The 14,090-nt window shown below is 32.2% G+C and overlaps 1 protein-coding gene across 2 annotated transcripts in view; it reads left to right on the top strand.

Annotated features, from left to right (window-relative positions):
• RYR2 (ryanodine receptor 2) overlaps window positions 1-14,090 on the top strand; it is a 760,518-nt gene that overhangs the window by 303,888 nt on the left and 442,540 nt on the right. For both annotated transcript variants that reach the window (XM_056816085.1, XM_056816086.1), the window contains 4 exons: window positions 973-1,047; window positions 1,976-2,054; window positions 4,474-4,586; window positions 12,549-12,648. In XM_056816085.1, the coding sequence (XP_056672063.1) occupies window positions 973-1,047; window positions 1,976-2,054; window positions 4,474-4,586; window positions 12,549-12,648 (367 nt within the window). The remainder of the gene's footprint in view (window positions 1-972; window positions 1,048-1,975; window positions 2,055-4,473; window positions 4,587-12,548; window positions 12,649-14,090) is intronic.

Raw genomic sequence — 14,090 nt, 5'->3', positions numbered from 1 at the left:
TATGATCTACTGAAGGTTCGAGACTGGAGAATGTAGCTCCTTTCCCTGCTCAGTGTCAATTAGAGTAATCAACTTTGTAAAAGCTTAATGGTACCTGATTGGAAGAAGATGATTATGCCATGCACTACCATTAAATTTGTAACAATGGTTTCATTTTAAATTCATTTGCATGAGATTTATTTGTAGACTTGTGAGTCCTAAAAGCTTTATTCATATTGCCCCAAAATATTCACATCTGAAATGATGAAAAACAAGGCCCACATTTGAAACAACAGGAAAAATATGAGAGTATAAATCAGAGGAAGTTCAGAAAGGACATAAGAAACTCTTCTCAACTTTCCCAAGTAACACTTAGACATTTATAAACAGATATTTTTTCCCAGTCAGATAATTATACTAAAATCTACACTCCTTTTGAGTATTAATATTAGACAATACTTTCATTCTTTTCCTCTTTGTTTTTTAATCATACATTTAGGTTGGCATAAGTCAAACAACTATCACTTAAGTTAATATTAGTTTGGGTTACTTTTAAATCTTATGTGTGGTGTTAAAGTGTAATGTCCTATTAAAGTTAACAAATCCAAACAAGGCAAGGAAAAATTATTACTTGGATAGATACTTATGAAACATAAGTTACTGAAATGTTTCCATTGTAGTTAATATTTGGCTTATTGTAATAAATATTTTCTTTAATTTGTGTATAGGAACATGGGACTTTACTTTTTTCAACCCTTTTCAACCACTTTTATTGCTACTGTTATATGTAATGAAGTTTTCCTGTTACACACCATTCTATGGATATTTCTTGAGCTTTTTCATGAGTCTAACATTTAAATATAGACTATTTAGAAAGATCCTTTGATATTTTAAGTTGTTATAGTATGTTTAAAAAATCCAGGAAATTATAGGGATGTTGTTAGATCTTTCTTTTTCAAGACTCTTTCCTTCCATTTTCTTCTGTATGCTTAGACTGCCCAAGGTGGTGGCCATCGGACACTCCTGTATGGACATGCCATATTACTACGACATTCTTATAGTGGTATGGTAAGTAAGTATGTTGAACTCATTTGCTACTTCATCCAGGCAAACCTTTTTCTTCTGTAGAGAGTCAGGAACTATAGATGCTAACTATTAAATTATAGTGCCAACAAAATGCTTTTATAAAGATTTTAAGGGGATACTAGCCCATATTTTTATTTTTAAGTTTTTTTTAGATTCAATGATTTGGTGGCAAGTACTTAGGGAATATGAATGAGAAAAGTATCTTTCCTGATAATTTGTAATTTAAATAACTAATTTAAAATGTCAGGCATTATTGTTGTTGTTGTTGATTATGATGCATTGTTTTTCAAATTAGTTTAAGGGAGTAAGGGACCAAAAGTATGCTAAAGTCAAAGATTTGAAAATCCATGTCCCATGTGGTAAACACTTGTCAATGCTGCATTATCCCTTTTTTTCCCTCCTATATGAGTACTTTCATTTCCTCTCTGTGTTTGTTCTCACTTTAACCACAACTTACTTCCTTTTTCCAGTTAAAATCTATTGTTTTTCTAAACACATCTGAATTATATACTCTTCAGGATCACAATCTACTCTGTTTATGTTCATGGAGGTCCTGTAAAAGATGTACACAACATATCAGAGATGTTAATTTGGTCTTTAGCTACATATTTCCCAGAGAGCATTTCTATCACTGGCAATATGTCTCTCTCTAGTCTTTTGTGGGGAATTGAAGCAGATAGAAACTGACAGTTCGCTTTTTAGACATTTATCTTGACCAACACTGTAGCTTAAATACAGTTCCGTATTATAGGAAATTAAAACTTCATGGATAGAAAAGAAACATCCAATTTATGGAAAAAGACTATCGTATGGTGCATCTGAAGCAGACTAATAACCTATTAATTTTCATCATAGAAATTGGCCATTAATATAAATATGTAATGATTGATAACCACTTCTTTATTTCTAGTATCTTTGCTGCCTTTCCACCTCCCGGTCTTCAACAGATAAATTGGCATTTGATGTTGGGTTGCAAGAGGACACAACAGGTGAGTCTTGGTTTTGGATCAGTTAATTTTTAGCAAGATGTTTTCTGGGATTAGATTGGAGTAGATTGTGGGACATGATTTGATAAATTAGGTGAATATGTAGCAATTTATAAGCAATGATTAGCCATTTGGATGGATTATTTTTAGCAGAAGCAGAAGATTTAAAATTAAAATTTTAAATTTTCTTATTTGTTTGGGTAAGAAAATGCATTGTTTCCCAAAAGTATTAACTATGATGGTTTTTATTTTATAATAGTTTTTGAAATTATATTTAGTGTTTCTTTTCCTTTTAATTCCATTCAAATGAGATAATATTTGTAAAGCACTTAGCACAGTATCCAGTGCATAACAGGCATTGAATAAATTCTTATTCTCTTTCCCTTCTCCTTTCCATTACCTTTCATTTTAAAATTCATTAATTTATTCACTTATCTATTTGAGTGTATCATCCCAAAACATAATGAGAGTGTAGTTCCCCCAAAACATGTTGAATTAATGATAATGCCATCACTTTTTCTATTGCTATCCTAATAATGGGAGCATTATTCTATGTTCAGGAGACTGTAGTTACATGATATCCTGTATTTATATCATTTAGATCTTTAAATTTATCTTCTTTGATGAGTAAAAATAATCATATCTTGTTCAGTCTTCATTGAGACAATTTTGTTTACTTTTTGAAGAATAAATATTGGAACCATAGTTAATGATCTTGATCTACATTAATCTCTGATCGGGACTTTCTCTGAATTTTATGATTTAGCAGGCTTTAAGAGAAAGGAAAGCATACAGATTGTAGCATGACAATACCTGGGTTCCAGTTTTAGCTTTTTCCCACATATTGTAAAATGTGGACATAGATTAAATATTTGATGTGAAAATATTTTAAATTCAGTATTCATTCCTCTAATTAAATGTGGTAAAAACCATGGTATTACAATTCTTCAGTTTTGATGTACCTCAAATACCCAGATATTTATGAATTTATTATGCTTTAAGGAGAAAAATATGAGAGAATTCTAATTTAACTTATTAAATATCAAGAATATCTTTACCCCACACACACTCCCAAAATTCTTTTTCTAGTATATTCTTTCTAATTGATATGTGCCATCATAAAAGCAAATGAGATACCTGCATAGATTATTTAAAACAAAGAAATATTCATCACCTTAGTTGCTTTCTTTATACTACTTAAGTAAATCTAAGGAATTATCTTCATCTCTCTGCATATGACATGAACTGTGCAATGCAAAAAACAATATTACTTATATTTAAAAATTTTTAATCACTGACATAATTTTATCAGATAAAACAATGGAAATGCTTTGTCTCAAAAAGGACTTCAGAAAAAATTAAGTTTCACCCAACCCGTGTACACAGCTCATTTGCTGTAGTTATTTTAATTATCATCATTAAAAGAAAGGTTTTTACATGAAGTATTATTTTGTAATTCCATAAATATTAGTTAGAAAATTTGGTTATAAGAAGACTGTTCTTGAAGATTTAAATCTTATTTCACCCAATTTATTGGGAATTACATGGACTTAAAATATGTGTGATTGTCAATACTTTTCCTTAGTACTTTCCTATTTTTCTTAAGAGTAGTACTACCATTCTTTTAATTGCCTGGATTTGCAACTTGGTGTCATCTAGGACTCTCCATTCAGCCTTGCCTCACATGTCCTTTTATATTATTTTTGCCTCCAAAACATCTTACTTTCATCCCTTTGTCTGTGTTCACATGGCCCCCTCCATAGTTCACGCCTTTGTCACTTCTTACCTAGACTACTGTGATAGTGTCCTAATCATTTTCCTTGCCTCAATTCCTTCTGTCTTCCTCTCCTTTCATAGTTGCCAGTGATTTTCCAAAAAAGGCCTGACTATGTCATTTCCCCATTCCCAGTAAGCTACCAAAGCTTCCTATTAATTTCTAGAATAAAATTTAAAATCATCTTTTTGACAGTTAAAAGATGTTACAATTTTAGTCCAGCCTGCCTTTCCAGACTTACTACACTTTACTTCCATTCACACACACACTGGCCTTTTTACTGTTCCATTGAAACAGTGCTCCTTGCTGTACCAAATATATAACATCCTCTTTTCATTCTCTGTGCCTTTGCCCCGGATGTCTCTCATGACTAGAATTCACTTTACCTTGCCTCTGCTTCTTAGAGTCTCTCATTTTCTTTGGGTTAATCTCATTTTCAAATTCTAAATGAACCCTTTTCTGATGTTGAGCTTCTGGTACATTCCCTCCCCCATCTGGTAGCTATTTAAAATCTTTTTGATGCAAAATACCTGTACAAGTATATATCTCCTTCAGTTAGAGGATTGTTTTATTAAGGACAAGGTCTGTTTCACTTGTGATTGTACTTACTAAATGCTTGTTGATTTATTGTTTGGAATATCATTGTAGGTGAAGCATGTTGGTGGACCATCCACCCTGCTTCCAAACAACGCTCAGAAGGAGAAAAAGTACGAGTTGGCGATGACTTAATCTTAGTCAGTGTATCCTCTGAAAGATACTTGGTAAGTACAACAAAGCATGATGGATATAGTGATGCTATCTTTAAAATAATGTTGCAATGGATGGCATTGCTATTAATAAAATTCTTGTCTTAGGTTTAAATGACAAATTACACATATCAGTTATAGACAAGTGACCACCTAACAGTATTTGACGATTTGATTTAGTGAAAGAAGCATTATAATTGGGCTTGTGGAATCCTTAGTTCTAGACCTGATTCTGTGCTGAACTTGTTGTATGATGAAAGCAAGCCCCTTAAACTTTTCTGTGTGGCAATTGCCTCATCTGCAAAATGAGGGGGCTTGATAAGATGATCTTTATGAACTTTTCCAGTTATGATTTCTCCTCCCTTCTCTTTCCTTCTTGCTCTTGGCCCTTTTCCTTATTTGTTGTCTCTCTTCCAATCATCAGAGTCTAGTTGAATTCTCTTTATGGGGTAAAAGTTTGTGTAAACATGTAAAGTAAGATTGCTGGCTAAAGACAATGATTTTAATGTGTAGGGTAATAATATTATCATTGCTTATTCTTGCATTAATTTATGAATTATATGTAAATGACATCTAATCATGAATAACAAACTCCTGTCTTTATTCTCTCAAAAAAAAGGAATCTATAGCACATTAATTTATATGAAAGCAAATTGATATCTTATGTAGAGTCAAATGAAGAAATGATGCAGATAACATAGTTGGGAAAATTTCAGGTTAATAGCTGATATAACATCCTTTATTAAATATGTATAAAGAAAGAAGCTGAAAATATCCTTGGAGTCATTGATAAGTATGGGAATGTAGCTTGGTGTTCTTGTGTGTTGAATTATATCTTTTTTGAAGCATGAGCATGGGCAAATGCTAAGAAAGGCTATTGGCCCTGGCATTTACCAGCTGTTTGACCCATTGAGCAAATTCTTTCATTTTTAAAATGAAGGAAGGAAGGAAGGAATGGAAAAAGGAAGGAAAACTTCATTTTATAGAGGAAGATAAATTATATATTCATAAAATAGGACATTATTCATTTTTGCCAAGTAATTCAGAAAAAATCATATCCATAGTGTTCAGAAAGCTAAATATGTTATCAAAATTATTTTATAGTTATTATGACAAAGAGCTAGGATGATTATCAACAGTAGGTCATTATAGACTAATCCATCTCAGTCAGTCAAAAAGCATTTATTATGCTCTTGCTATACGCTAGACATTGTGTTAATAAGCATTGACATACAAAGAAAAGCAAAAAACACAGTCCCCACTAGGAGCTCAGGTTCCTATGAGGGAGACAAAGTTACAAACAGCAACATATTCACACACACATATGATATAGACATTTATTTCCATGGGGTTATGGGACTAGTAGATGAGTGAATATGGTAAAAAAATTTACCTAGATTTTAGCAGATTATTTGTAAAAAGCTCTTATGATATATTGGTGGAATAGGAGAGATGTTGACTATACAATTTAGAACAGTTACATAAACTTGAAAATGGTTCAGTGGCCTGACTCAAGGAATAGTTTTTAATTGCTCAGCAACCATTTGTTAGATTCTACTATTCAGTAGTTTGACCTTAACCTTCTTTTAAGATTTATCTATCATTTGCTGCTTATGTTTGTAGCAATACCTAAGAAGATAAGTTGAGTAGAGGTAAATGAAAAATCTTACACTTAGGTTTGAAAAATATACTTTATAAGTACAAAATTAAAGATGTGTGGCTAGAGAGCTTTTTGACTGCAAATGATCTAGGAGAATTGGCAAACTCATTCTGTTTGCTTCCAAGGGGCAGAAACAAGAGTTGTAGGTAAAAGTCACAGAGAGGCAAATTAGGCTTAATATAAGATAAAAATTTGAGTAGTCCAAAAGAAGAATGGGATTCTTTGGGAGGAAATTGGTTCTCCTCATTGAAGGTCTTTAATTAAAGATTAGATAGCCACTTAATAAGGCATATTGTTAAAATTATTCTTTTAACTATTAATTAGGCCAGATGACTTCTTCAGATTAATATTTTATGCTTACATGATTCTCCAAAATAGGAATATTTTTATTATAAGATGCTTTGGAAAATTTTTCATTAATGAACATGGATCAAACTGCTATGACACTAACTTCCTTGTTTAACTTGAAATTAACTAGAGAATTGCATCCATCCCTTTAATGGATAAGGTAGGAGTTAGGATGAGTCAGTCTTCTTTTATAATTTCCTTTAATAGATCTCTTGTAAATTATGCAAGAAGTACAAGTTTGTTAAGTATGTATAAGTAGGAAATGAAAACAAAGAAGAAAAGTACTTGTTAAATTATTTTTAGGAGTTATTAAGCTATATGGAAACGAAGTTACAATCTTAGGACCCCCGAGGCCTAGTCTAGCTCACCACTGATTGCAATGGCTCTCTAAATTTTAGGTCCTTATAACCTTATATTTGCATTTGGAGCTTCTTGAATTTTTTTTAATTCTATTTTATTCTACTGAATTCAGGTGTAGCTAATAAAATATAGAACAATTCTATGTTCTTCCAATAAAGTTGGTTACATATGAACATTTTAAGACTAACAAATATTGAAAGGATAGAAGGCTAATATTATGAATAGCATTGTAAAAAAGGCTTACTAGGAAAAATTCATTAGTGAAGATGAAGTTTTAAGATTATGTGTTTATTTCATTTAGTTATGCTATCACTTACAGAAAGGCAGTATACTCTAATGGAGAGGTTTGCTATATAACTTTAAGCAAGTCACCTAACCTCTCATTTCTCTTTGCAACTTTCTAAGACTGTAAATTTTAGAGTAGGTTTTGTTGTATTTTGGTGGAGGGAGTTACTTTATCTATGAGGTTCCTTTGCTAATGGGATCACATGTAGTCCTTATTCTTCTGCCAAATGAGATAATAAGTAAAGTGTTGTTCAAACCTTATAGCACTCTGTATATGTTAGCTATTGTCCTAGATTATACTAATAACTCACAGTTATAAGTTATATTAAAGTTTAAAAAACCATTAATTATTATGAACCCATAAGAGCCTGGAGTATAAGTATTATTATACTCATTTTATAAATGAATAGAGGGTATCATCATGAATAGAACTGCCATAAAATGTGAAATCTATGGAAAAGAGAAGAATGTATGGCCCCAAAAGAAACAGAAACCATTATAGGATTTTAAATGAATAATTTTGATTACATTAAACTAAAAATGTTTTGTACACACAAAATCAATGCAACCAAGAGTAGAAGAAAAGGAGAAAGCTTGGGGTGGGGGTAGAGGGATTACAAGTATCTCTGGTAAAAAACTTCTTTCTCAAATATATAGAGGGCTGATTCATATTTGTATGAATACAAATCATTTTCCAATCAATAAATGGTCAAAAGATATGAATAGCAGTTTTCAAATGAAGAAATCAAGTCTATATAAAGTAGCTTTAAATTGTTCTAAATTATTCTTGATTAGAGAGGGAGGGTTAACATTTGGCTCACACATAAAGAAAATGAAGGTTGAAATATTTTTTTTCATGAAATTAAGGGAAAAAAACAAAACATTTGTAAATAAAAAAGTATAATCAGCCAAATGGAAATGTATAGAGGTTACAATGAAGAAAACAACTCCCTAAAATTAGAATTTGGCAAATGGAAACTATTTCTATGAGATATCAGGAAACAATAAAGAAATAAAAGGATGAAAAAAATAGAACAAAGTCTGAAATAGACCTTGGACACTATATTATAAGATGTCATGAAAATTTATGGGATGTAGCCAAAGCAGTACTGTAATGTTTAAAAACTTTAAATGCCAAACTGCAAAGGTTTTGGCCAAACTGTAAAGGATAATTTTAGTGTTTGACTTAAAATTTAAAAATAAGTGGTTGCCATGGGAAAATTCCCACATATGAAAATACCCAAGTCATCTGGGTTTTATGGAGATTTTTAATTAATATAAATGAAGGAATTAAGGGAAAGAGAGAGAAAGAGAGACAGAAAGACAGACAGAGATACAGACAGAGACAGAGAAAGAGAGAGAGACACACAGAGAGAGACACACACAGAGACAGACAGAGAGAGAGAGAGAGAGAGAGAGAGAGAGAGAGAGAGAGAGAGAGAGAGAGAGAGAGAATGAGAGAGAGAGAGAGAGAGAGAGAGGGCTAGGCCAAAAGGGCCTAGGCTTAAGCCTAAGGGAGAGCAAGTCAGTCTTTATCACTCACCACAAGATGGTCTCAAGCAAGCTCCAGTCTTCCACTGAACTCCTGAACTCCTGAACTGAGTTCAATCCTCCCCATTACCTGAACTGACTTCTCCTTTTAAAGAAATTTTCTCTTATGTCGCCTCCCCTAAATTTTCACATCTACCAATCACAGTATATGCTTTTTTCCAGGACTGCCCATTCTTAGTTCTCATCTTCTTTTGTTCTCACCTTCTCTGGTTAGATAAAATCTACTGAATACTTCACACATCTTTTGTTAAGCTTGCCTTTTGTAAGTAGCTTGACCTTTTAGTGATTAATTTAACTTTTATAGGTACTTAGCACCTTTTTGTATTAGATCTAAAAATAGACCTAGCTTAAGGTTCTAGCTTTACTATAAGCATGAGTTAGGGACTTTTCATTGTTCAATCAGGAGTTTGCAACTTTATCTTCCCATAAGGCACTGTCTGAGTAGGGTTGAGTAATTTAAAAGTTCTCAATACATTCCTGATCAAGTACCTTCATTGTTAAAAATGGTGAATAGCTTAATCAAATCTTCTAAAGTACAGTCTGAGCAGTTTTAAGATTCACAGTACTCAAGGGAAAATTTATGTCTCTAAATACTTAAATCATTAAAATAGAGAAAACATAGTCCAATGAATTGGGCTTTCAACTAAAAAAAAAATAGAAAAAGAACAAGTAAAAAAATCTCTTAAAAACACCAAATTCAAAATCCTGAAAATCAAAGGAAAGATTAATGAAATTGAGAGTAAGAAAACTATTGAACTAATAAATAAGAAAGGAGCAAGTTTTATGGAAAAACTAATAAAATTGCCAAATTAACTTGTTTTTTTAAAAAAAGGAAGAAAAGCAAATTCCCAATATCAAATTTAAAAAAGGCTAATTCACAGCTAATGAGGATGAAATCAAAGCAATTATTAGGATTTATTTTGCCCAAGTGTATGTCAATAAATCTGACAATATAAGCAAAATAGATGAATATTTTAAAAATATATAAATTGTCCAGATTGCCAGAAGTGATAAATATTGGAGGTGATGTGGGAAAATTGTGTCACTAATATACTATTGATGGATTTGTGAATTGATTCAATTACTGGTGAATGGTGCACAATTTGTGGTATATTATTATAATGGGATACTATTGTGTCAGAAGAAATAATGAGCAAGGAGAGCTCAGAAAAACATGGAAAGATTTAAATGAACTGATTCAAAGTGAAGTGTGCAGAATGAGGAGGACATTGTACTTTGTAATAGCAATCTTGCATAATGATCAACTATGAAAGACAACTATTATCAGCAATGCAAGGATCCAACACAATTCCAAGAATTCATGATGAAAATTGTCAGAAAACACATTTAAAAAAATTTTTATATTTGGGAGAAAAGCACAAGAACATTTTTATTGTCACTGTCTGTTGTAAGTGGTTAATATCCTTATTACATGAAGTTATAACATTAAATTGATCTGTTTATGTCTTATGTACTAACTTTTAATTTATAATGAATTAGTTATTTGCATCTTATTTTATTATGAATGCAAACACTGTAGGCATGGCTGTAGTGTTCTTGTCAAAATTCTGTTTGAATGTAATGTTTGAACAGAAAAGTTAAAAAGACCTCAAAAAATTGGGGGGCAAAACCCAACATGCACAATTTTGATTAAAGGATATTTTTCTGATGATAACTAGATGGTGTTGTGAATAGAGTATTAAGACCAGAAAGACCTTCATTCAAGTCCTTCCTATAATATTGATTTGCTGTGTGACTTTGGACAAGTCATTTAACTTCTCTCAGTCTCTGTCTCCTCATGTACAGTGAGGTTAATAATAGCATCTATCTCACAGAGTTGTAATCAAATGAAATATATACAGTACTTTTCAAACCTTAATGTACTATATATCAAAGTTATTAACTAAGACAATATTTGTTCATTTAAAATTTACCAGAACCTTTTTTTAGGAGACTGTCCAATTCTAAGACTATGACATCCAAATGTTTAACCTAGGGAAATTATTCTAATTCAGATTACAAAACTTGATTATTAATTTTATATGATTTCATATAGATTATACTTCTTTCTTTTATAGGAATTGCATTAAATTATATAATTAATTATTATTAATATGTCAGGGTCACGTATATGGATTATTTCTTAATATCTCTTTTTTAAGAGGATTTGCTCTTTATTTGACCACTTTTACTTCTTTATTCTCTTCTATATATGATATACTTACCCCTTTCCCCAGGCAAGTTCACATTAAGTAAATATGCTTTCTTATTCATGTTATTTGTTTATTGAAATATATGTAAATTATAAATCATGCATTTATCAATGTATAGTTATATATTAATTGCTTTGGTGGCCTATTGAATAAAGTTAATATAATCATAGCACCATTGAGGTTCTGTATAGTGCATGCCTGAACAATAATCTCATTTATGATATCCCTGATAAGCGGTCATCTAGATTTTGCTTGAAGGTCTTCAGGGAGTGTGAACACATCCCCTCTCAAGGCAGCACATTCCATTTTTGGATAGTTCTGGTGGTCTGGAATCTCTTATATCAAACCCAAATTTGTCTATATTCAAAGTAGCTATCTTTTCCCTCCCCGCTCTCCATCTCCTCAGAGTTCAACTTCCCTAGTTCTTTCAAAGGATCGTTATGTGGCATTGTATCATCACACCGTCCTGGTAACCCTTTCTTTATGCTTTCTGGTGTATCTTTGACCTTTCTAAAAAAGTAGTAACTAGGGAACTGAATACAAATACTCAGATGTGGTGATACTAGGATGAAGTGAAGTGAGAAAATCCTTTGGTCATTAAGGGCAGCAACATACGTAATGCTGAGCACAAGTTCTATGTGCCTCTAGAATGAATGTAAGTCCTGGGAAGATTTTGCAGAGGGTTTTGTCTTTGGGTAAATAAAGCAAGTATTAAGAGAAGAGCACTAACATTTTATAGGCATATTATTGGAGACATATAACTACCAAGCAGTAATTCATATGCCATAGCTGGCTCCTGATTCCCACAGAAGTGTTGAAAGACTTTACAATTTTAGAGGTAAATAGTAATACATGAGTAAGATTTAGCCAGTGAGGCCCCTAAAATTGCTTAGTATACATTTTTCTTAAAATTCTTTATGATTCTAATTCAAATGAGTAAATTAGTTTCTTTGATTTTCTGTTTTAGAACATATATTTATGCTTCTGTTTCAATAAAGATTTCTGCTTTTGGTAAATAGACAGATTTTAATTGTTTTATTTATTGAGGCATATAAAGGGAGTAGAAACACAGACCTTGGTTCCTATAAGAAAATACCACCATCTAGTGGTTACCATATATGAAACTGGTTTCCTTTAAACCCTGATAAGTCTCTGAGGGAGCTTGCCAAATTTAAGCTCTTTAAGTGATGGTAAATAGCACAATATAACAGAAAACTTCAGATTGAGATTTCACCATGAAAATAAATAGATTGTTGTTCTTTAAACCTACAGGAAAATCAAACTTCTTTGAAGAAAGGGAAAACATGTTTTTTATAATAGGAACTATATTTTTTATTTCCCCCTTTCCATTATTTTTTATTGTTCTTTTTGCTTGATTGGTCAATGGAGATCTTTTAACTGTATTATCTATTCAGTGTACAAAGTGGGTTACCTTAACTAAAACTATAGAAGACTTAATAATAATTTTGGTTGGTTTTTCATGAGAAGTTGCTAAAAATTCTATAGGAATGAAACTTACTTTGCATTTCAGTAAATGCTTTCTTTTGTTTCTTGTTGCAGCATTTGTCTTATGGCAGTGATATCTTGCATGTAGATGCTGCTTTCCAGCAGACCCTCTGGAGTGTAGCTCCAATTAGTTCAGGAAGTGAAGCAGCCCAAGGTAAGAATTCTGCATAGTTAGGATGCTTTTATGGGATGGAAAGTGAATAATTGAGGCATCTGGGTGGCTTAGTGGATTGAGAGCCAGGCCTAGAGACAGGAAATCTTGGGTTCAAATTTGGCCTTGGACATTTCTTAGCTGAGTGACTCTGGGTAAGTCACTTAATCCCCATGGCCTCACCATTACCACTCTTCTGCCTCAGAACCAATCCATGGCAATAATGCTAAGATGGAAGGTAAGGCTTAAGAAAAAAAAAAGAAAGTGGATGATCATTTTTGTAACAATAAGCCTATTCTCTTCATGAATTTAGAATTGGAAGGAGTCTTAGAAAGTATACAGTCCCGCTCCCTGCAGTACAATTTAACCAGACCTGCTATATGCACTACTGTCTCTTGATTATATTTTAATATAATCAAGAGGAGATAGCTCTTGGTTGATGAGAGAGCATATCAGGATGAGATTAAGGATGACCATTGTTAAGTCTTGCTTTTTACACATCTCCACTTCTACAGGAGCTGGAGGAAGTTAGTTGACCTCTCAACTTCAATTTCTTTATCTTTAAAATTAAAATCATAGTATTACCTACCTCAGAAGGCTACCCTAAGGATCAATTTAAATGGGATAATAGATGCAAAGTGCCTTTCAAAACTTAAAATACTAGGTAAATATTGGCTTTCTTATTTTTATTAAAATGCTGTAAATATGATTATAGGCAACAGAAAATGAACTTTGAAAATCACATGATGATGATAACTAGTATCCAAAGAGTATATGAAGGTTTGCAAAGTATTTTACCAATAATACTCATATTATCCTTAAAATAACTCCAGGAGGTTGGTGCTTTTATTATGCCCTTTTTAGAGATGAGGACCCTGAGGCATAGAGAGATTTGAGTGACTTGCCCATGGTTACATGGCAGATAACTATCTCAGACTAGATTGGAACTCAATTCTTCCTGACTCAGAATCCAATAGCATTCACAGTGCCTAACACCTAGTAGCTTCTAAAATTGGGAAAGTAGGGCCATCGAGGTGACTTTGTGAATTAAAATCAATAAAATAAAATAAAAAAAAATTGGGAAGGTGGATAATTCAGATACACAGACCAAATGTTACACATACACACACACATACATATAAATATACACATACACATACACACATGTAAACACAGGGTGTTTTTGGCAATTGCTGGAGCAATTTCTGTATTGACCCAGTATTCCATGTTGGAGGAGGGATAAAAACATTTAGAGAAAAATAAAAAAAATTTATTATCATTGAGATTGTTGACATTCATCCCACCTGCTGCTAGGATAAATTTCTATGAGGGCCTGAGAAAAACATAGGAGGCCCCCCATTTGGCTATCATTGCACTTGACTTTCATCATGAATTGTCTTATATCCTTTGATGATCTTAGTAAAGGTAGGGTTAGCATGATTAGA

The sequence above is a fragment of the Monodelphis domestica genome, chromosome 2, assembly GCF_027887165.1.
Source record: "Monodelphis domestica isolate mMonDom1 chromosome 2, mMonDom1.pri, whole genome shotgun sequence".
In the NCBI taxonomy this organism is placed as follows: domain Eukaryota; kingdom Metazoa; phylum Chordata; class Mammalia; order Didelphimorphia; family Didelphidae; genus Monodelphis; species Monodelphis domestica.
Note: the sequence above shows the minus strand (reverse complement) of the source record. Positions and strands in the feature narration are given on the sequence as shown.